Source organism: Cricetulus griseus, chromosome 5 (genome assembly GCF_003668045.3).
Source record: "Cricetulus griseus strain 17A/GY chromosome 5, alternate assembly CriGri-PICRH-1.0, whole genome shotgun sequence".
NCBI classification, from domain to species: domain Eukaryota; kingdom Metazoa; phylum Chordata; class Mammalia; order Rodentia; family Cricetidae; genus Cricetulus; species Cricetulus griseus.
The window spans coordinates 133,172,118-133,195,275 of record NC_048598.1 but is presented as its reverse complement, the minus strand read 5'-3'; the positions used below and the strand labels follow the sequence as shown (position 1 = coordinate 133,195,275).

Below are 23,158 nucleotides of genomic sequence, written 5' to 3'. Positions count from 1 at the left end.
CCAAATGCTCAGAATTTAACACAACCTCATCTCATCTATAAATGTCCACTTAAGAAAGCTGCTGGGGTATTTGTGAGTAAGGTGGCTACTAGTGTACCATTTAGGAACCAGAACGTGTTTCTCCCCAGACACTGAACCTATGAGTCCCTTGTACGTAGCCTTCTCTCATCTTCAGAACTGTGAGACTAAATTTATGTTGTTTGTAAGTTATCTAGATTAGGATCTTCTGTTATGACAGCTTGAAGGGACCGAGACAGCAGCCTGGAGCTTGGACACTGATACCAGTGGAAATCTTTTACCTTAGTTCCTTCAAATGGCCTTAAACAGTTCCAAACAGTTTTCTGGCTACCTAATTACTTTTGAGGAAGGTAATCCTAGCAGGCTACCGACTGACAACTGGAAGTCTACATTTTATTTTTCAGTCTCTAATACAGCCATATGTTTTCCTTTCCCATTCCCAGAGACACCTAACTAATTATTCAGTAACAAAACAGAATCAGCAAAGCTATAAAAATATTCAAGTTCAATGAGAAGTCATTCCTTTCTGAGAGACATTTTCCTGTCACTCCCCGTTGATGCCCCTGCTAGACTCTTTGGATAGGGAAATCTTCAGATCCGAGGGCTCCATGTTCCAGATGTCCTTGGCGTATTCCTTAATTGTCCGGTCACTGGAGAATTTCCCTGAGGCAGCTATGTTTTTGAGTACCATTGTGTTCCAGGCTTTTTGATTCTGTGAATAACATAAACACATACAGGGTCTGTGTGCCTGGCACGCTTTGACAAACATCAGGCCAAGCACACTTCATAGAGGAAAGACAAAAACAAACTAGAATGACTTATAAATGCATTTGCTCTGCTGATGGCTGGCTAGAGCAGACTACACTTTCTTCACATTCGTTTCATATATCTCTCTTAGGGATGAAGAATTGTTTTCATTTTAAGGGAAACCGTGGGCATAGCATGGTGGTAGACGCTTTTAATCCCAGCCTTCAAGAGGCTAAGGCAAGAAGATCTCAAGATGAAACCCAGCCTGGGCTACACAGACTCTCTCTCAAGAGAGTGAGAAAGCAAGGGAGTGAGAGCAACAGTATGAACATGCAGAGAGGGGGTGTGGGGGCAGGGAGAGGGGACAGAAAGGGGAGAGGGACAGAGATGAGGAGGGAGAGAGGGAGGGAAGGAGGGAAGGAGGGAGGGAGAGAGAGAATGAAAATCTGTGGATGGGAATTCTCTAATTGATAATCCTACTAGGGTTCTAGTGTTTTAGCATGCAAGCCATATTTTCCATGCATTATTATAAATGGAAAGACCTAGGATGGAGAGATGGCTCAGTGGTTAGTAGCATCTGTTACTCCTTTAGAGGACCTGAGTTCAATTCCCAGCACCCCTACTGGGTGGCTATAACTGCCTGGAACTCCAGTTCAAAGGGATCTAATTACCTCTTCTGGCCTCAATGGGCACCTGCACACACTTTGGCAGTTTTATTTAGACACACATAAATAAAATAAAAATAAATCTTAAAAATAAGTGGGACAACCTTTCTTCCACCTAAAGGGAGGGAGGGACTAATATTCACTATCCGTTTGAAGAGGTTTAACCTATGACTTGACAAGTTTGGAAACCAGTGAACATTATCTAACAGCAACGGAAAGCTCGGCTGACCCACTTAGCTTTCCTTCTTCCTTTTTGAAGGCCTATGCCCCATTAGGTTTTTTCTGATCCCCACAACTCCACTGGGGCTTCAAAACAGGGTGAACTAAGGTTTATTCTCAATCAAAAATATCTAAAATTTTACATTTTGTAAAAAGAATATAAAAAAAACATTTAACTTGCAGTTTCTTATTTTTCTTAAAGATCTCTGAGAGTTTATTGGAATTTATTCAAAGTTGTTAACACATTAGGAAAAATTAAAAAAAATTAAACTATCATCATACCCTAAGGTATGCCAAAATGGAGCATACAGCTCACTCAGGCTTAGAGACTTCTACATAAAAATAAAAAACAAGCCAGGAGGTGGTGGCACACACCTTTAATCCCAGCACTCAGGAGGCAGAGGCAGGAGGAACTCTGTGGGTTCGAAGCCAGTCTGGTCTATAGAGCTAGTTCTAGGACAGCCAGTGCTATACAAAGGAACTCTGACTATAAAAACCAACCAACCAAACAAATAAATAAAAATAAGAACAAGTGAAATGGATATTATGCAGGTCATGTCCACTAAGCTCAGCAATGCAGTTGCCATCAAAAGTAGAAAGCTGCAATTTGCAGTAATGACAGACAGGAATGAATGAAACGCTATTCTCTCCATGGACTTTGGGTTTGGATTTGGATTTGGGTTTACCTTTAACGGAGGACCCTAACTGTCCTTGACACTAGTCCTCGCCTTTGTTCATGTTTTCCTTCCTGGTTATGATTGGTTTCTATTTCTCCAGGAAGCTGCTCTCTTTCCCCTGAGTTCCTGGGGCTGCATGGGCTGTTCTCTCATGTTCTTAGCACCGCTTGCTTCACTGTTCACAGCCACTGACTTGAACTTGGGTCTGTGCTCTGCTAGGGGATTCATCTGACTCAACCTAGATGAGGGCTTGCTGCAAGGCAGCACAGGCTTTCCCACAACCCCAGAGGGCTGTCTGGGGTGACTGTATGTGCTAACCTGGCCTGTCGCCTGCCCTGAGAAAGGAATGGGAAAGAATGCTCGGTGAAGCCTGTCTGGAGTCAGCTCAGAGCTCGTTCCTCTGGTGACCCTTCCATGCTTTTGCAAGACACGCCTGGAGGGTTATTTGACTGTACGTGGAGGGTTATTTACATAGCTCTAGGCTTTTTTTTTTATAGTCATATATAACCCTCTCTTCCTTCTGTACATTTATGTTCGAGTGACCTGATTCCATCACAAGGCTGTCCAGGGAAGGAATTATTTTTCAGTTTTCAGAGAATACCAGGCCAGTTCTTATCCAACTAAACTGTGACTCAGTCTTGTAATCTTGTTAAGTGCTTCAAATATCAATGGACGGTTCTACCCACTGCTGCTCAGAATTGCTGTGGGTGAAGGGTAAGTTGTCACCTATATTTTGAAACAGCAGCCTTGGTGACTGTGATATGTACTTCTGGTTAAGAAATCCAGGGTTAAAGCCAGAAAGACAAATATAGTATGTACTCACTTATAAGTGGATACCAAACATAAAGCAAAAGATACCCAGCCTACGATCCATAACCCCACAGAAGCTTGAACCCTCTTCCAGAAACAGAAGTAGATGCAGAAATCCACAACTAACCAATGGACCAAGCTCCTGGAGTACAATCAAAGTGAGGGAGGAGCAAAAATATGAACAAAGGAGTCAAGACCATGATGGGGAAACCCACAGAATCAGCTGACCCGAGCTAGTGAGAGATCACTGACTCAGATCTGACAAATGGGGAATCTATATAAGAATGAACTAGACTCCCTTAATATAGGTGACAATGGTGTGACTGGGACAAGATATGAGACCACTGGCAGTGGGTCCAAGACCTAACACTGATGTACAAACTGACTTAGTGGAGTCCATTCTATATGGAGAGATACCTTGTCCAGCCTAGACACAGGGGTGTGGGGGTGGAGAGGTGTCTTGGTCCTGCCTCAACGAGATGATGGGACAGACTTAGTAGACTTCCTATGGGAGGCCTTACCCTCTCTATGGAGCAGATGGGAGAAGGGAGGAGTGGAGGGAGGGGGAGGAAAGGAAGGAGGGGGAATTGGGATTGGGGTTAGGCCTGGAGGTGGTGCATGCCTTTTATTCCAGCACTCAGGAGGCAGAGATAGGTTGATCTCTGTGAGTTTGAGGCCAGCCTGGTCTACAGAGTAAGTTCCAGGACAGGCTCCAAAGCTACAGAGAAACCTGGTCTTAAAAAACCAAAACCAGGAGAGAGAGGGGGGGGGAGAGAGAGAGAGAAGAAGAAGAAAAAGAAGAAGAAGAAGAAGAAGAAGAAGAAGAAGAAGAAGAAGAAGAAGAAGAAGAAGAAGAAGAAGAAGAAGAAGAAGAAGGAGAAGAAACCTAGGGTTACAGGCTGCTTGAGGGAAGAGAAGCTGAGTTCAGCACGGAGAGACTCCTCACATCTCTGAGGCCCGTATCCTGACTTTCTGGGACAGGCCTACTACACAGTAGGCACTTGATGCATACAATCTCTGGTGATTTTTTTTTTTTCTTTTAAGTAGGGCAATGAAAACGGTTACTACTGTTACTGAAATCTCAGATCCCAACATCTGGAATAGATCTCCCGGTGTGTCTTGTAAACTGGAAAAAGACAGACTGTGACCTGAACATCTGCAAAGTTCTCTCACTGTCTGTCTCTCCTCTTTTTTCTTTTGGTGGTACTGTGGGAGGAAGTTATCAAACTGAGAGCCTTGCACAGGCTAGTCAAGTAGTTTAACAAGCTTCCCTAGGTTTGATTGGTCGATGGGGCTCCGTTATTTAGATTTCACAAAAAGAAAACAATTAATGAACCATAGCAACCTACTTAAAATCGGTCACATACTCACCATATACAGCTGACTGACTTTTTCTTGACACTTGACATAGGCTTCGTAGTCCGCAAAGACTTTAAATCTGTATTTGTTTTTTTTTTTTTTGTGTGTTGCAAGGTTGGAAGGAAACAGAACAAATTCATCAACAGAGATTCTACTTTAAATCCTCTTTTGCTGACTGTCAAGCGCATCTGGCTTACCAACAAGAACAGTCACTGTTTTGTGGTTCCCATATGCAAATATGTCATCATGCATATGTGTGTGAGAGCTGAATGTATCAGTGGAAAGAGAAAACGAACACAAGATTTGAGTCTTATTCTCAAATCACTTGTGCAGGATTCCCGCCCCCAAGCTTCTGATATTGAATCACATCACAGGTCTGTGCTAAATTACATGAGAGGATTGCTGCTAGTTTGAGATGTTTTTGTCCCATGTTCACCCATCAAGTCAGAACATGTAGAAACCCACCTGTCATGATAAAACAGCATGTTGATGATGTCTTTGAAGAGATCAGGCTGAGTGGGAGAAAAGAAGCCATTGTCAATTTGGTCAATGGCCAGCTTCAGTTCTGGAAGGGCCTCATAATATTCTTTTGCCTCATACCTATAGCAAAGGGTGGGCAGATGATGGGAGAAAAGACTGCATTAGTGTGTGTGATGAGCAGCACTCTGGATAACTCATTCGCTGTAAAACGCACACAGAAACACCAGCATTTATATAAATCATTATAGATTTCAACATGGGTATAATACTAGATCCTAATTTATACTTCCCCAACTGATTCATTCCTCATAATCAAAAGCATTAAGAACAGTAAATAATAAAAATTCTAGTCTAGTCTGATAGCATACAGTAAGGTTTAATTTAAAGTGTGAAGGAAACTAGCTGCTTTCTTTGGACCCATAAATACATTTGGATACATAAAACTTGATGCTACTGAGTGAACTTTACTTCTAAGGTTCAGAAAGTATATTTAGCATCCTCTAAATTTCCTGAAGCTCCTTTGGGGTCCTGCTTGAACTCAGGTTAATAAACCTAACTCTATATTAAACGAGAGCAAACACTCCTAAGGCACATCTCTACGCTGTGCCGTAGTTTGGTCCATCACTGAGAGCTCTTAAAGGAGCACTGGGTATCCGTTTAACTTATTGACAAGAACATTTGAAAAACAATTACTTCCTCTTTTGATCAAAGTAAAAAAAAAAATCACAGATGCAGGAAGCTGCAAGGCTCACTAAGCTGCTGTGCCTGGTAACCATGGCAACTTGCCCCTGCATCTGCTCTAAGCATCCTTTAGTTACACTGGCGGGGTAACTAAGGCTAGCTATGGCTAGCATGACCTGACTCCTCAAGGGAAATGTTCTATCTCTGCATCTCATGAGACCAGGCCTCAGTGGGATGCCTGCATGAGCAAGCAGCAAACCCTTGGGGATAATGTTCCTTCCTGGGGGTGACCTGCTTGGCAAAGCAGAGTGGCTCTCACCCTTTCTTGTCCAAAGCGGCCACATCATCTACCCTCATGCCAAAGATGAACAGGTTCTCCTCCCCAGCTTCCTCTGCCATCTCCACGTTGGCCCCATCCATAGTCCCGATGGTCAGGGCCCCGTTGAGCATGAACTTCATGTTGCCCGTCCCAGAGGCTTCTGTGCCCGCGGTGGAGATCTGCTCCGATAGATCTGTGGCTGGAATGACTGTAAGCAGGCCATGTCAGTATGACATTCTTTTTCTCTGGGCCCTTAGTGTGAGCACTGATCTAGCTGGCCTGTTGTTGACCTCACGACCATGTGCATATCCTGGTCCCCCTTCAGTGGTACAGAAGGACAGAGCTCACTTGCTCCTTGGTCCAGGCAGCTACTGTGCCCTTATGTACCTGTGTGCTTATCACTCTTTCTTAGTCTATCAACTTTAAGTCTACTGGTTCTGAGCTACAAGCTGGACGTTATCTTTCTCCCTTTTCATCTCTCCATTTTTATTTCTTCTGCTTTATAAAACACATTGCAACTTCTATGTCTTGGCCATATAATTCCCAGATCTTTCTTTACCTCTTCTTTTTTTCAGGGGACTGAACTGTCCCACCTCTTCTCTTGCCCCTTTCACTGTCACTGCAGTTGAGGTGTTTTGTGCCTGGGGCTAGGCATTCAAGCTCTGCCCCCTCAGCCTCATGCATACCCAAATCAGATCTGCCTGCCCCCTGCCTCACCCCCAGCCCCTTCACCACAGAGGTCAAGCCTGAGTGTGCCTTGTCTGAGAGCTTCATTTGTGGACTGGATTTGTACTCATCTGTATTTTTAGAAGTCTGGCTCCTGTCTCTTTATGCAGAGGCATTTAAGCAGTGACCCCATGGGACCCCAAAATACCACAAAGAGAAAGTTGACTTTTGAGTTTTTCAATCTGGGAAGTAGGTGAATATACGGTTGGCATTGGCTGGCAGGCAGCTTCTCTGCCGGGAATGAATTGTGAATAAAGAAAGGGCCCCGTGGTAAAGAAAGGGACACTGGCTTCCTGCCTGCTTGTCTCTGTGTAGGAACTCTGTGTTTGATTCTGGAGTACACATCTAAGCCTCGTGCTTTGGCAGCCTCATGTCTGTCCTCATTCGCTATCAGCATGAACAAATGACAGCCCTTCCTCCCATGCAGTGACTCGAATCATCTGAGAGTTAAGGAGCTGGTGTTCTCTTGCAAAACCCAGGCTGGCAACTGAAGACCTTTCTTCCCTTTTGCAGGGGATCCTGGCCAAACTTCAGCATCTCCACCATCACAGGCTCTCTCCAGTTGTAGGAACCAGGCACACTTGCAAATGTGATTGTGTGACAGCAACCTCATGGCTCTCTCTGGTCATCTTAGAATGTTGCTAGCTCCCTGGAGTCAGCTGCCCCATCTCTAACCTGAGCAAGCCCAGATTTTGTCCCTCCCCTCCCCCATGCTTGGCAATGAGAGCACTACCTTTTTCAGCAAGAGATACTCTGTAATTTTCCAAGAAGATGACTTTCAACTTGCTGCCGACCATGGGGTCATTGTTCACCACGTCTGCCACAGAGGTGATCAGCTTTATGATCATTTTGGCCATGTGATATCCGGGGGCAGCCTTGGGAAAGAATAGCAGTGTGTGGAGAGAAGGCCTGATCAGTGAAGAAAGCATGTAGCAAGAGACCAGAGCCCTTAAGTCCCCATGAAATTCAGTCAGCTTACTTTGCCACCAATGATGACTGTCCTTGGCACGAATAACTTCTTAGGGTCTTTCTTGATGCCTTCAAAAGATGGAGATATAGATAGAGATGACTGCTGTGGAGGTACACCTTGAGACTGCTGCTTCCACCCCCAAGAGGGGTTACCGGGGGCTGGAGGGAGGAGCTCCAGGGAAACTCACGGTTGTACATGGTGATGACATGCAGACAGTTCAGGAGCTGCCGTTTGTACTCGTGAATCCGCTTTACATGGACATCAAACATGGAAGATGGGTTGATCTTCACCTTGTACTCCTTTTCCAGGAACTGGGAGAACTTCAGCTTATTTTCCTGTGGAGAGAAAACAGGCCAGAGCCCTCTCAGTTGGAAGCCTTGGGTGTCTGCTGGGGTCCACACCCTCAACTCCAAGGGGAGGGCAGAGACCCTGGCCTGTCAGGCAGTCTCACCTGCTTCACTTTGGCTATTTCCCGGAGGAAGAGGTCGTCGCTCACAAAGCTATGGAGCTTTGTTAGCTGGCCCAGGTCTTTCACGTAGTCTTCTCCAATTTTCTATCAATGTAAAAGAAAAGGTGATCTTAATTTGAGACGGTAATCACACCCATCATAGAAGTTTTTGCCAGTGTATGGAAAGTGGCTCTTATGGCCAGAAGTTCATATAATGGTTTGTTTTGCTCACAAAAGAAGGGAGACATTCTATGTGGGAAGAACTTTAAATATAAGAAATTTACATACAAGGGTGACCAAGAACCAAGGTTTTGTTATGCTTCTGACCTTTGTTATCCTCTGTTATTAGTGAACACCTTATTCCATCTGTGGGTCACACAGACACTGTTGGCCATGACAGCTATGTATTTTGTGTAGTCCTTGTTCAAAATCGAAGAATTTCAAGATGGAGGCTTAGTGGTTAAGAGAACATACTGCTCTTACAGGGGACCTGAGTTTGGTTGCTAGCACCCATATGGAGAGGCTCACAATTGGCTGTGTCACCAGCTTCTGGAGATGTGACACCCTATTCTGGCCTCTAAAGGTACCTGCATCCATGTGTACATACCTCTCCCATAAAGACATAAACAAAAATGAAATTAAACTAAGATGGTCCTGCACAAAAGCACAAGGCACTTACTCAGAAGTCAGCCCTGTCACAGGTAAGATGTGTGGCATCTCTGTGCTTTTATCTGCCAACCTCAACTCCACCCCCACCGGCCTTCCTCTCAGTGCCTCCTTTTACCTCTGCTATCAAGTCAGCCAGCCCTGGATTGCAGAGTAAGAGCCAACGCCTTGGGGTAATCCCGTTGGTTTTATTCTGGAACTTGTCTGGTTCTAGCTCACTGAAGTCCTTGAATCTGGAGACAGAAGAGACAAACCGCTGGCTCGGGCTGAAATGGGCAGAGTTCTGCTTGCTGGGTAAAGGTCAGTGTTACATTCAAGAAGCCAAGTGGAGGCTCAGAGAGAGTAAGTGAAGGTGAAGGAAGGTTTGGCAGCAGCTATGATCTCATTTTAAATAGAAGAGACTCATTTGCAATTCAGAACAAATCTAGCCACCTCCATCTGACTTCCTGGCTGTGACAGATACACCAAGTTTTTCAGCAGAATATTTCACGTTTACTTGTACATCTAGAATTGGAGGGGTACAGAGAAAACATTTTTGTCTTTCTTTTTAAGAAAACAGTTCTCCATGTACAAGACAATACTTGAAAGCATTCCCCAGGCCCTTCCTCATCTGGAAGCACAATCAATACTAATTATAATTAGCGCCATCACATCCATGGACCTGGGTTAGGCCTGATGCTCCAGGAGCATCACTCACACTTGGGTCTTCACGATGTCTGAGTGGATCTTGGCTACACCGTTCACTGCATGGCAGCCCACGATGCAGAGGTGGGCCATGTTGATCCTCTTGCCTCCTTCCTCTTCGATTAGAGACATCCTCCTCATGCGGTCAATGTCTTTAGGAAACAAGGCCACGATTCTCTAGTCAAAGGAAGACACAGATCTCGCTGGCCACTGGGGTTTTAATTCTGTTGGAGAAGCTACTCTCGCCCCAAGCAAAATCTCTGATGGAGGGAGAAGAGACCTTCACTGAGAGCAGAGCTGGCTGTGGGGATGCCAGCCCTCCATCTTACACTTCCAAAAGCACGGGTGAAGGGACCAGCTTCCCTTTTGGCAGCCATAATGGCTGAACACGTGCTTCTATGACCTTGTCCTAGACACTAGAAAGTCAGATGCCTGCCTCGTGACAAGGAAACAATCAGAAGTTAGTCACTAGAATGTCAGATGCCTGCTTCGTGACAAGGAACCAATCAGAAGTTAGCTGGTGGCGCTATGCTTTAAGACCCTGGGTGTGCTTTACAGACAAGCACACAGCAATGACGTAGAAAGCATAGCAACCACCCTGGGAGGCCCTATGGACCATAACAACCAGTTGACCAATCAACACAGGGCAAGCCCTCCAAGCCTGGAGGCACACCAATCCTGAGCCTGTCCGTACCCCTAGACACTCCCCTTACGCTGCCCTATAAAGATCTGTATGAAGCAGCTTTGAACTGTCTTTGCTAGCCATCCGACATGGCGGGTGAATCAAAAGCCCGAGCTAACATGGGGTTAGCTCGTTAAACTACAATAAAGCCTCATGCAATTTGCATCAAGCTTTCGCCTCCACTCTGTGATTGGGGTGGCCACGGTCCTGGGCTAAGATTCTGGAAGCCTGAGCTTTCCGAGGGTCTTACACATGTTTAACAGAGCCCCACTCAGACCTGAGTGCTTTTTAGCAATGCCTGAAAGACACGAAGACCTTGTTTAGGAAGGGGGAACACTGTGCCCATCTCAGATACCTTACAGCCCCATTCTCTTGAGAGGTACTCGTCTTTCAAAAGGACTCACGTCCAAATGCTTCTGATTGATCTCATAAATGATCTCCAAGTGTCGAGGCAGTAGCTTCTCCACCAGCTCCACCGGCCAGCGCTCCAGTGCCTCTGGGAGCACCGTGTGGTTGGTATAGGCGAAGGTTTTCTTGCTGATCTCCCATGCCTGCAGGAGAAAAGGGTCAGTTTTGGTCCCTTCAGTGTGCACCCCCATAGAGCCAAGTACTTCTCAATGCCCACTGTGTGCCACAGGTGTTTCTGAATGGGCACAGTCAGGCACACTCGATTCCATTGAGTCTTCAAATGGGCAGGGAAATAAAATGCTCTTTATAAAACTATAATAATAAGAAATTAGACTGTATTCTGATCAACCTACTCCGTGATCACCACATGTGTCTTTTATTTGTTAAATGCCAAATACTCAAAGTTGGGGACTAAAACTTTAAGTAACATTTAGTGGACACACAGTATGTTTAAAAGTCTGCAATTTTTTTTGTTTGTTTTCTGGTTTTTGGTTTTTTGGTTTTTCAAAACAGGGTTTCTCTGTGGCTTTGGAGGCTGTCCTGGAACTAGCTCTTGTAGACCAGGCTGGTCTCGAACTCACAGAGATCTGCCTGCCTCTGCCTCCCGAGTGCTGGGGTTAAAGGCGTGTGCCACCACTGCCTGGCAAATTCTACATTTTTAACGTATGTGTAAAATGTCCCCAGGTCAGGGACATGGCTCAGTCATTAAATTGCTAGTGCCCAAGCATGAGGACCTGAGTTTGATTCCCAGCATCCACGACAAAAGCTTGGGAAGGCAGAGACAGGAGGATCCCTGGGCTCACTGACCAACCTCCTAGCCTATTTGATGAGTCCTGGCCTAATAAGAGACTGTGTCTCAAAATACAAGGTGGATGATGCTGTAGAATATTATTTTACAGTGTGCTGCATTTGTTTTTGCTCTGGACCTTTTGTTCAATGATGCAAAAATGTGTTGCTTTTGTTTATGCTGCGTTTGTTTAACTCTGTGAAGCTTTGATTCTTTGCCTGTCTAAAATACCTGATGGTCTAATAAAGAGTTGAACGGCCAATAGCGAGGCAGGAGAGGATAGGCAGGACTGGCAGGCAGACAGTATAAACAGAAGGAGAAATCTGGAAGAGAGGGGAGAGCAAGACAGATCAAGAAGTGAGAAAAGAAGGGCCAGCCACCCAGCCAGACGTGGAATAAGAAGGAAAGAAAAGAAATACAGAAATAAAGAAAGGCAAAATCCCAGAGGCGAAAGGTAGACGGGACAATTTAAGAAAAGCTGGCAAGAAACCCGCCAAGCTAAGGCTGGGCATTTATAACTAAGAATAAGTCTCTGTGAGTGATTTGTTTGGGAGCTGGGTGGTGGGCCCCCCAAAAGAGCCAAGATAAAAAGAGTAAAGAGTATAAAACAGGGACAACAGGATGACCCTGGAGGAACAACACCCAAGGTGGTTTGTTCTCTGGCCTCTATGTGCAAACAGATGCACCCCACCCCCCCACACATACAACATGCTGACTCCCAAAGCTAGAGGGGTGTGCTTTTAGTTAGGGGTGTCTTCTGGTCTAGAAAATTTAATTTCAAATCATTGGAGAAACAAAGTATGTTCAACACAACATACTCCTTAATGCAGCCACTGGCCAGCCTCCTGCTATGTGTGTAGTCAGTTTTTAATTTTATGCCCCGTGAAATGCTGAGGATGCAGGCATGCTGGCATGGGGCAAACTACACCCTTCGTTGGACTGTGGGAATCTAGCAACAGAAACTTATTTTCAACAGAAGAAACAAAGGAGCTTTTCAGGTGTTCCTCAACCCAGGTATTCTGGATGGTTTAAAGATAAAGAAGCAGGCTATTCAGACCTTGGACCAGGGCAGTTTTTCAATATCCACAAAAATCCTCATCAGCTCAGGGATGGCAAGCGCAGGGTGTGTGTCATTCAGCTGGATGGCTACCTGGGTAGAGAAAAGACGGTGAATGATTGAAGGTGAATGATGGCCCAGGGTCTGGCTTCCTGTCCTCACCAACATCGGGAAAAAGCACTAAACCAGTAGTTCTCAACTGATGGGTCATAACCCTGGTGTGTGTGTGTGGGGGCAGCGAATATCAGCTATTCTGCCTTTTGGGGGGTCATAGATCAGCTATCCTGCCTGTCAGATATTTACATTATGATTCACAACAGTAGCAACATTACAGTTATGAAGAAGCAACAAAACAATTTTATGGTTGGGGTCACCAGAACACGAGGAACTGCGTTAAAGGGTCTCAGCATTAGGAAGGTTGAGAACCACTGCCGACTAAACAAAACTCCCGAGTCCTGGGAAACGTTTGATTGTAGCATGTACTTGGCCTGCCTATCTTTCAGCCACTAGGAGAGGGTAACTGACGGAAGTCCTCCCTGTGGGCACCTGTGGCCACAGTCTGATCACATACCTGATCTGGAAAGGCATCGAACACGGTTCCCACGCCATCCTTGGAGCCAAACTTGGAGGCCTTGAAACGTCGGATGACATCCTGCAGGGTCGCAGCCACCACAAAGTACTCTTGCTTTAGCCTCAGCTCCTTCCCTTCAAAAAACTTCAAGCCAAGGAAACTGAGTGAGAGTGGGTAGCAGTGGAGCTGTGGTGAAAATGTGACCAGAGTCCCCTGCCTAGGGGGCATTAAGGCACCAAGAAGAGGCAGGGTGAATGAGGAAGTATCAACCTTCACTTCCCTGAAAAGCTGTTCAAATGACAAGCAAGGGCTCTTGGGAGAGAGAGTGTTCAGATAAAAGATAAAGAGGCTGGGAGTGACAATAGTAACATTCTGGGTTTGTTTTTTAAGTAAACTTTATATGTCTTTTGTTTGTTTTTGTTTTTCTTTTTTGAGATGGGGTTTCTCTGTGCAACAGCCCTAGCTGTCTTGGAACTCACTCTAGAGACCAAGCTGGCCTCAAACTCAGAGATCTGCCTGCCTCTGCCTCCCAAGTGATGGGATTAAAGATGGACAGTTGAGTGCAGTTCCCTCAGAGATCAGAGGAGGGCATCAGATCCTCTGGAGTTAGAGTTACAGGTGGCAAAACCTGACTGAGGGCAACAGGAACTGCCCTTTGCAAGAGCAGTTCCAGCTGTTAACTGTTGAGCCATCCCTCCAGCCCTGTGAACCCTCTGAAGGCAGAAACAGGCAGATCTGTGGAATCAAGACCGAAGACCCAAAAGCCAACTCTTGGCCTGATGGTAGAGAAGAGCCATGAGGCACTTGGGTTTGTATATCAGAGATCTGCAGGGTGGGGGTGGGGGTGGGGTGGGGTGGCTCAGGAATAGGCAGGACTCCTTTGAAAGTAGGGGTACAAATGGAGAGAAAGGTCATGTGAGAGCTGCCTGAGGGACAGCTGACCTTGGACCTCAAGAATTCCTGCCGCTGAGCCATTTGTCCTTTCCCAACTCATACAGAAGCAGGACTTGTAGAAGATGGTAAGTCTCCAGTGAAGGGCACAGTTAAAGCCGGGTGCCAGTGACCTCTTATGGAAAACCCTGTTGAGTGGGCAGTGAGTGGAAGTTGATATCCTGAGTGCTGAGAAGCTTGAGTCTTCTCCCAACCAAACTGCAGAATTCAGCTGCTGTTGGTTCCACCAGAATCAAGCGACTATTCACACAAGCTAACCCGATCAAAACTGCGCTGTTGCTTCTCAGCAACAGCACAACTCGAAGGCAATAAAGGCAGAATCTGTTCCATATCCAGGACTATCAGTGTGGTCAGGATGCAATGTTTTCTGAGACACACAAGGTCTCAAGAAAATTCAGTTGACTAATGCCTGTTCCCAGGAGGTCTGCAAGAATGCATACTACAAGAAATGGTGAGAAAACCCAGAACTGAAAGACACAGGAACCTGGAAACAATGAGTTGAGTTGGGAGGCAGGCACAAGCCCTCTGAACGATGGGGAGTGACGTGGATTTACACTTGGCAAACACCAAGTGAGGATCCCAGTGAAGACTATGGTGAGAGAACAGGATGAGAAACCTCTTTCTGTGACAGAGGAGCGAATGTGAGAACCTGAGGCTTATGCTTGTCTTGGGGGCGGGGTCAAACAAACAATTGTGGGCATGGAAAAATCGTAAACTTCATGGAAATGGATGACTGCTTACCTTTCCAAATAAGTCTTTCCAAACATGTACATGTTTGATAAATATATAAGAAATTACATTTAGTCATTAAACTTGTCTGGGATACTAGTAACACTGAGACTTTCTAAAAGGTAGAGTCACAATTGTTTTTTCACTTTCTTCGTTTTATATTGGTTAATTTTTTTCTAACGGCACACATCACTGTATAAATTTACAATGGAAGTATTATACTAAAAATAGTAAAAAGCACCATGACTCTGCTTATGATGGAATTAAACATCTCATACTAGAGAATTCTTCTAGTAAAAAGTAGAAAATAGTAAAAAGTAAAAAGCACCATGACTCTGCTTATGATGACATTAAACATCTCATAATAGAGAATTCTTCAAGTCCTAGCCATGAAACTATTAATTAAATATAATCTCTGTCTTTAGGAGTGGGGAGATGGAAGTGTGAACAGTTTTTTTTAAAAAATTTTAAGGCACCGTATTTTGGAAATCTGGATAGTCCAGTGAGTCTTGATTTGAGTCCTAATGATGAGTCAGGATTTGTGAGATAAACACAGAGGTAAACACAGAGTAGTTCTTAGAGGTTCTCGATGGGTATAGAAGGAGCAGGGTGGTCACTCCAGTGCCCCTGGACCCTCAATGCTGGGCAATGTGGCCAGGGAGATGAAGCAGAGAAATGCCACTAATTTGGGAAGAAGTCAGGCATTCGTTCCACTCTGTGTCCATGCTTTTCATGATCAGAAGCCTCTCAGGGCCTTAAGTAGAAGCAGTCCACACAGCTCTCTAGAGGCAGAGTGAGGAGAGCAGCAAGCTTCTTGGAAGAAAGAGTGAAGTCTGGATACAGGCTATGGCCATATTTAGGAAGAAGAATTAATTTGTTTTTATACCATAGCACACACACACACACACAAAAAAAAAAAAAAAAAAAAAAAAAAAAACATGCTATGAACCCACTCAGAAAAAACAAAGCAATACCAAGAGAGTATCTTTAGGACAACTTTAACCCAAGAGTTCTGTCTTTTTTTTTTTTTTTTTTTTTTTTTTTAATCTCATGCTAACTTAATACACCATGCATGAGCATTCCAGGTCAAGCCAAGGTTGATTCTGACAGAAGGTAGCCTCTTCCAGTTACAGAATTCCACAGGCCTGGGGATGGCTGGTGGAAGACTGTGGACTTTGACAATTCTTATTCGGGCCATCAAAGGCAACAATCTTGGTTTGCTCTTGGTTTAGTGACTTCTCTGAAATGTACTGACAGCACTGTGTCTCTTTCCAAAAGAAAAATAACATATATTATTAGGTTCCAAAAATGTTGCTGCAAATCCATCTATTTCTCCTACCTTCCCTCTCAGAGTCTACGGTTTATCACCAAGTAAACATCCTGCCTAAATTGCATCCTGGTCCCCAGAGTCCCAGGGTTCTACCATTGTTGTGAAGGAGAGTACTAATTTGCCTGCTTCTGAAATTACTTTCAGGAAGAATCATTGCATCTTCAAGAACACAATTTTAACCACAGAAAAGTTGGAGATATATGTGCTTAAATCAAATAAGAATTTCCAGTGGCCACTACAGATGTAGTTGTACACACACAAACACTAAGTTGTTACACTGATCACACTGGTACACATCTGCAATCCCAGCACTTGGAGGCGAAGGCAGGAAGAACCTTGAGAGTTCAAGTCTAGCTTGGCTGACTTAGTGAGCTCCAGGCCATCCAGGGCTGGATAAGAGATCCTGTCTCATTAATAAAGCCAGAGCTGGGGAGAAGGCTCAATGGGTAAAGCACTTGTTGTGAAAATGTAAAGAACTGAGTTCAAATCCCCACAAGGCTTGTAAAGCTGGGAGTGGGAGTGGTCTGCAGTCGAAGTGCTCTTATAGGTAGATGGAGAATCCCCATATGCTCAAGGGCTACCAGTGGATAACAACAACGACACAGAGAGCAAGAGAGAGAGAGAGAGAGAGAGAGAGAGAGAGAGAGAGAGAGAGCCTTGTTTCAAAAGAGGTGGAAGGCAAGACTGACATCCAAGGTTATTCTCTGGCCTCCACATATATGTCATGGTGCATGCATGCTTGCACGTACACAGATAGACCCACACAGCTTTTAGAATAGCATTAGCATAACTGGTGTAGGAAAAGCTTAAGGATCCAAGCTGGTGGCAGAAAAGGCAGGCATTAGTCCATGGGTCTGATCTTAGGACCACTATGACATCCCCCAGCCTGGGGACAGAAAGCCAGGAAGAGCCTGGTGAGCATGGGAGGAGACCAGGAAGGGAGCATCCCCAAATCTAACATTGCCAGTGAAGCTTCTATCTGGGAACAAAACCAGGCTTTCTTAGCATTTCATTCATCTTTTACATCCAGGTTCTGTTTTAAAATACATCTATGTATCTTCTCAGGTGACAGGCCACTAATCAAAGCAAAACACCAAATTGATGTTGTGAATTGCACAACTATGTTTTCCTTACTTGATTGGGAGGGAAAGTGACAGAAGGGACACAGTTTATCATGCACACGGGTTCACAGGTTACTGGAGAGGCTCTGGGAAGCAAGCCGTCTAAGCTGGGCCTGTGTCACTCACGTTATCATTGGGGTAGAGCACTCTGGAGATATTCTCAGCCAGGTTGCGGTCCAGCACAGCCTGAATGTAGTCTCCAACATTAACTGAAAGGAATGTAGAAAAACAATAAACAGACAAGCCAGCCACTGTTGGAGCAAGTCCCTCGATCTCATCTGATGTCCTACCATGCACAATTCCTAAGATTTCTAAAAATCTAAAAAGGTTTCAATAAACTTTAACACTGGCCTTCCCAGGAGAGTTCAAGGCCAGACTGAAGTTTGGCTTTAAAAAATGTCTTCCATACTTGCAGGAAAAAATACCAGTTTAGCCAGGCATGGTGGTGCACACCTTTAATCCCAGCACCCAGAAAGCAGAGGCAAGCAGATCTCTGTGCATTCAAGCCCAGCCTGGTCTACATAGCAATTTCCAGACCAGCCAAGGCTACATAGTGACACCCTGTCTCCAAAAATCAACCAACCAACCAACCAACCAACCAACCAACCAACCAACCAACCAATCAGCCAATCATAAAAAAGCCTACTCAGTCACTGAAGATCATAAATCAGAAACTCAAGGCTTTTTTTCCTTAACCTCAATTGTCTCTAACCAGCCGTCACTATGTAGTCAGTGTAGACAAAGAAAGTGGAGACCAGGCTGTACATACAATCTTGGAGGTTAAAGTCGTTTGGTGCTCGAGCTGACCAGAGACGCATAGTGTTCACCGTGTTGTTCATATACCCAGGCACGGGGGTGTCATAAGGCAGGGCCAGGACCACCTGTGGGATTAAACAGCAGCAGCTGCACACAGTTTCTCAGATGTGATGATGGAAGCTGGGCAATGTCTGGGGGGCTGCAATGCAATTCTATTCCTGACTGCTTCACATACTCACATTGTGTAAGATAGAACCAAGAAGTGTATCTCAGGGCAAAAGGGAGTATTGGAAGTCACGGGACTCCTAACTCCTCATAGTATTTCTATGCTGAATTCCCATGTGCTCCTTGCCCTGAAGAAGGGACACTGTGTTGTGGGATAATCTTTTTGAACATTGTGAAGATGTGTGTTTGCCAAGACACCTTCTTGGCAAAAAGAGCTGAATGGCCAATAGCTATGCAGGAAGAGGTTAGGCAGGACTTCCAGGACAGAGAGGAACTCTGGGGATGAATTTAGGCTGGTGAGAGACACCAGTGAGTCATGGAGGGAGTTGGACATACAAAATGAAGGAGGCGTAAATGCCACGAGGCAGAATGTAGATGAATAGAAAGGGGTTAATTTAAGTCTTAAGAGCTAGTTGGGAACAAGCTTAAGCTAAAAGCCAAGCTTTCATAATTAGTCTCTGTGTCATTATTTGGGGGCTGGCAGTTCTGACGAGAAAGTACTCCTATAACAGTGGAACGGACTGCTGTGGTATTCGTGGTAGAAAAGGGCTGAAGACAATGAACTGTGGTGTATAAGCCAAGTGATGCACTTGAGTGTGGCCTCCTGAAGAGCAGCAGCAGTCAGGGCGGGCTCTGTGTAGATCACTCAACAATCTGATGTTGCTAATATACTAAAACTCAACAGAACAGGAAAGCGATGGAGCCTCACCACATGAGGCATTTAAAATGCACTAGCTGGCTTTTTTGATGTTGTAAAAAGCTGTTTTAGAGACTCCTGTAGTGATCTGCCAAGTTAGGTGATAATTAGCTGAGCTGGGTTCAAGATGTCAGCTTTGGAAAATCTAGCCCCATCTTGGTGGCAGCCATTCAGACAGATGGACAGGGAAGTGAACTGTTTTGCAGGACGTTTAAAATTCACATGAAAAATGACCCATTTTCATTCCTTGTCTCATCAGATCCAAGGTTCAGGGAGGGAGAATGGCAGGATGATTGTGTGGAAGGATATGTATGATCCATATTTGGTCTAGCCCACTCACTGTGACCCTGATGCAATAAATCATTCTTACTTGAATATCTTTCCCAAAGAAGTAAAGGCCTTTGTAGACTCTTTTTTTTTTAAAGCAATTGTCACCAATCAGGAGGTGTCATCTGTAGATTGGGAATGACTCTGGGTTTAAATAAGACTTGCCCTCTGCTCCTCCCGGCATTACAGCTCCCAGCGTTACAGAGGCAGTCCAAGCATCACCCAGCTTGGATCTCCTTTTGGTGGCTTCAGAGAGAACTTGTCACCTCATAATTCACCCTGAGGCTGTGTGTCATTTCTGGCATGCACCAACAGGTTTGGAACACTATGGCATTTCCAACAGGTGTGCTCTAGTCCCTCAGCATAACCACTCGCTCAGAGCAGCGCTGCAGCCTCACACTTTGCTGAAAACCCTTCCTTCCCCGTCCCCTTCATAGGTGGCACACTTGCACCATGAAGACCCCCCCCACACACACATCCTTTGGCTTCCCTCTTCATCTTCCATAATTTCGTTCCCACACATCCCTACCACAGCTAATTCTCTCTGGTGTCCGCTTCCCCTAGAGCTGAGTTACACAACAGCAAACAAACAGCTCCCTGGTTTGAAGTCATTCCCCTCATGCTCAGAGCATGTCCAACCTCATGCTCTCTGACCTCACCAGCTACAAATGTGGGGCTGATCCAGCCAATGACCCTCTCACCCATAAAGTCCTGCAGGGCTTTGGCCAGCTCGTGTATCTCATCATCTCTGGCCCATAACCTTGCTTCTCTAGACATAGAAACGAGTACTTTGTAATTGAATACCTGGATTGACATGAAAATACCCAAAGTTGCGTTGTAAAAGCAAACTGGCTCAGCAGCAGGACCCCTAGTACAAACATAACACTTCTGGGCTTGATTGTGTAAAATGTATAATTCTGGATGGATTAAAAACCAATGAAGAGCAGCTGGGTGGTGGTGGTGCACACCTTTAATTACAGCCCTCGGGAGGCAGAGACAGGTGGATCTCTGTGAGTTCGAGGCCAGCCTGGTCTACAAGAGCTAGTTCCAGGACAGTCTCCAAAGCCACAGAGAAACCCTGTCTCAAAAAACAAAACAAAACAAAACAAACAACAAAAAATCCAAAACAAAACAAAACAAAAAACTAATGAAGTTACAGGCACCAACTCTATGCCACATACTAGTTTCATACCAAACAAGTGTGCAATTTCTTAGAGTGGATTAACTGGTTTATAGTTCACACAGCAGCAGTTGTGACCCAGTGCAACTGAAGACTATGGCCAGACACGAGAAACAACATAAACAAAGCAGGAACTTAAGTCAAAGCTCTATTGAACACTCTACATCATTTTGTTTGTGTTGGTTCCTCGAGGACCTGACACTTAATGTGCCACAGAAGTTCATATTCAAATAGGAAACTTTTTTTTTTTGAGTCTTAATTTTCTGAACTTTGAAAGTATCTCTAAGGATTAACAACATAAACCAGTAGTTGTAAAAGAAATCAGCTATAAGGCAGGCATGCTGAAACAGGCTAAGACATTTCACATGTAAGGGCATTGTTTTAGTTGGTTCTGAAGAATGACTAAGATAAACACCAGCCTGAGACCACTTCTATGAAGCAAATGAAGTGTGCTTTCTATCAAGTGAAGCTGTGCTGACTGCACAAGACAGCCCAATAGAGAATAGTGTCATTCGCCAGGAAATATGACAACAGAAAATCATAGATGCCAAAGGACCAGACACGATTCAGCGACAGGGCCATATGCAAATTGAATGGTGGGACAAAGACTCATTCCAGTTGAATGCCCTTGAAGAAACAGCAGCATCACCTTTTTAGAAATGATCACAGATCACAGATCCATCACTGTACACCCGACTGTGCTGTGCCGTGAGCTGAAGCCTCTGTCATGTTTTGAAAAGTACTGTACTAAAATTTACAGTGATGGGCTGAGCAAAAGCAGTTAAACTTACTCTACTTTGGTATCAACAATGTTTATAAAACCAGAGAACTAAACATCCAGGGAGCTAATCGGGTAAGCACTACCCAGCTGATTAATATCTGATCAAGCTGATTGCAAAATGACCCTGGTAAATCAGTTAACCTTAGCGGAGTCACTTCCCTCTTGGCCTCAGTGCCCTTATCTCCTAAAGGAACAGGCAGCAAGAAGAGGACAAGCATGTTTATTTATACAATTTCACTCTGGTATTTGATACACAGGACATCACTCTTTTCCTTTCTTTTTTTTTGGGGGGGGGCGGGGGGCGGGGGTGGAGGTGCAGTCTTTGAAAAGCCCTGGCTATTCTGGAACTCTATGAAGTTCAGTTTGGCCTAAAACTCATAGAGATCCACCTGCCTCTGCCTCCCGAATGCTAGGATTAAAGGCGTGCGCCGCTATGCCTGGCTGATACTTTGTTCTTGATATTGTGTAGTGCTACACACTGTACGCTCAGTGTAATGTGCACTGTGTTGTAATGAGTGTCATGAGAACACCTGATTACCTGGGTGTCGACCCACTTTGTCCCAGTCTGGGTGTGCTCTACTCTTCCGTAGAAGTGCACAGGCAGCATGAACTCAGGGCGAGCCTTCTCCCAAGGGTTCCCATGCCGGAGCCAGTCATCTGCCTCTTCTACCTGGAAATGGACATGGCTTAGAGTTCACTGTTCATGAGACATGGCTGTAGCCCTTCAATTATATCACAACACAAATATCTTACAGAAACTCAAGAGTTCAGCTTTGGAAAGACAGTACACTGGGTCTTCCAACCTAGTTTCATCTTTGTTACTGTCTTACCTCCTAAGACAATGACAATGCTCACGTGACAATCACATGGGTTTTATGTGTATTATTGTATCTAAGTCTCACAGCAACCCTTGAGGAAGAAACCATCATTTCCATCTTTTCAGAGATGAGGAAATATAACAGCTTGAGGTCACACGGAAGGAAGACGATAGAGTAAGATACACCCCCCTTCAGTGATTCAGAGGCCATGTCTTCACATCAGGGGAGATGTTCTAGGAAGGCTAACCACTGAGCTTCTGGACCTCATGGTCCAACATGAAGTTTCTAGTCAAGATTCTGGTGCCTGCAATGTATAAAATGAGCTAGGAAATGCTTCTTAGAGACCACTCTCTTACCAAAGTTCATTTCAACACAAGTACAGAAAATTTCATAGTCCTTGCTCACCTTAATCCCTACGGTCTAACTTGGTAACAAGCTACACATTATGATTCATTTTGAAGATGCCCTATACTAAAAAGTAAGGAACTAATTTTATTGACAATTTCAACTTTCCATAGGGATTTATGTAACAAACTGTTCCTTACAAAAAATTTAAAACCAGAGTTCCTATGTAGGGTGTTCAGGACATCAAACTAGTTTTGGTTTGTATACTCAATCAAGAAGACTAAAATAATAACACCACTGTATCAAGGGATGTAGTTTAATTAATTAAGCACACACTATACATCATTTGTGAAGTTTTCCAGTTGGTAAGAAGCTTGCGGGTAAAGCATTTGCTGGGCAAACTTGAGAACCTTGGTTCAAATCCCCAGCACCCATGTACAAGCCAGACATGGGGTGAGCATCTGTAACCCCAGCACTGTGGGAGCGGGGTGGAGACAATGGATCCAGGATTGCCTGGCTATTTAGCCAAACTAGCCAAATCACTGAGCTCCAGAGTCACTGAGACCCTGTTTTCAAAAAATAAGGTCAAATCGGAAGGTGGTGTACACCTTTAATTCCAGGTGAATCTGTGAGTTTGGGGACAGCCTGGTCTACAGAGTGAGTTCCAGGACAGCCAGAGCTACACAGAGAAAGCCTGTCTGGAAGTGGCCCCCTCTCAAAAAAAAAAAAAAAAAAAAAAGAAGGTCGAGAGGGATGCAGGAAGACATGTCACCTCTGGCCTTCACATGCATACACACAAATACAGACACAGAATAAATGCATGGTGGATGGGTGGGTACATGGATAGCCTGGTCAACGTGAACAGGGTGTTTCCCTTTCTGCACTTGGTGCTACTATTGAACAATGCAGAAGGGACTTCTAGAG

At 44.8% G+C, this 23,158-nt stretch overlaps 1 protein-coding gene across 1 annotated transcript in view; it reads right to left on the bottom strand.

Moving 5' to 3' along the window:
• Positions 1-390: 390 nt before the first annotated feature.
• The window catches only part of Pygl (glycogen phosphorylase L), a 38,540-nt gene continuing 15,772 nt past the window's right edge, over positions 391-23,158 (bottom strand). The window contains exons 5-20 of the mRNA XM_035445431.1: positions 21,610-21,741; positions 17,875-17,986; positions 17,232-17,314; positions 12,975-13,118; positions 12,404-12,496; positions 10,556-10,702; positions 9,483-9,646; positions 8,904-9,018; positions 8,123-8,224; positions 7,859-8,006; positions 7,681-7,739; positions 7,435-7,576; positions 5,976-6,183; positions 4,961-5,095; positions 4,508-4,574; positions 391-730 (exon numbers count right to left, since the gene is read on the bottom strand). Coding sequence (XP_035301322.1) covers positions 563-730; positions 4,508-4,574; positions 4,961-5,095; positions 5,976-6,183; positions 7,435-7,576; positions 7,681-7,739; positions 7,859-8,006; positions 8,123-8,224; positions 8,904-9,018; positions 9,483-9,646; positions 10,556-10,702; positions 12,404-12,496; positions 12,975-13,118; positions 17,232-17,314; positions 17,875-17,986; positions 21,610-21,741 — 2,019 coding nt within the window. The 3' untranslated portion in view covers positions 391-562. The remainder of the gene's footprint in view (positions 731-4,507; positions 4,575-4,960; positions 5,096-5,975; positions 6,184-7,434; positions 7,577-7,680; positions 7,740-7,858; positions 8,007-8,122; positions 8,225-8,903; positions 9,019-9,482; positions 9,647-10,555; positions 10,703-12,403; positions 12,497-12,974; positions 13,119-17,231; positions 17,315-17,874; positions 17,987-21,609; positions 21,742-23,158) is intronic.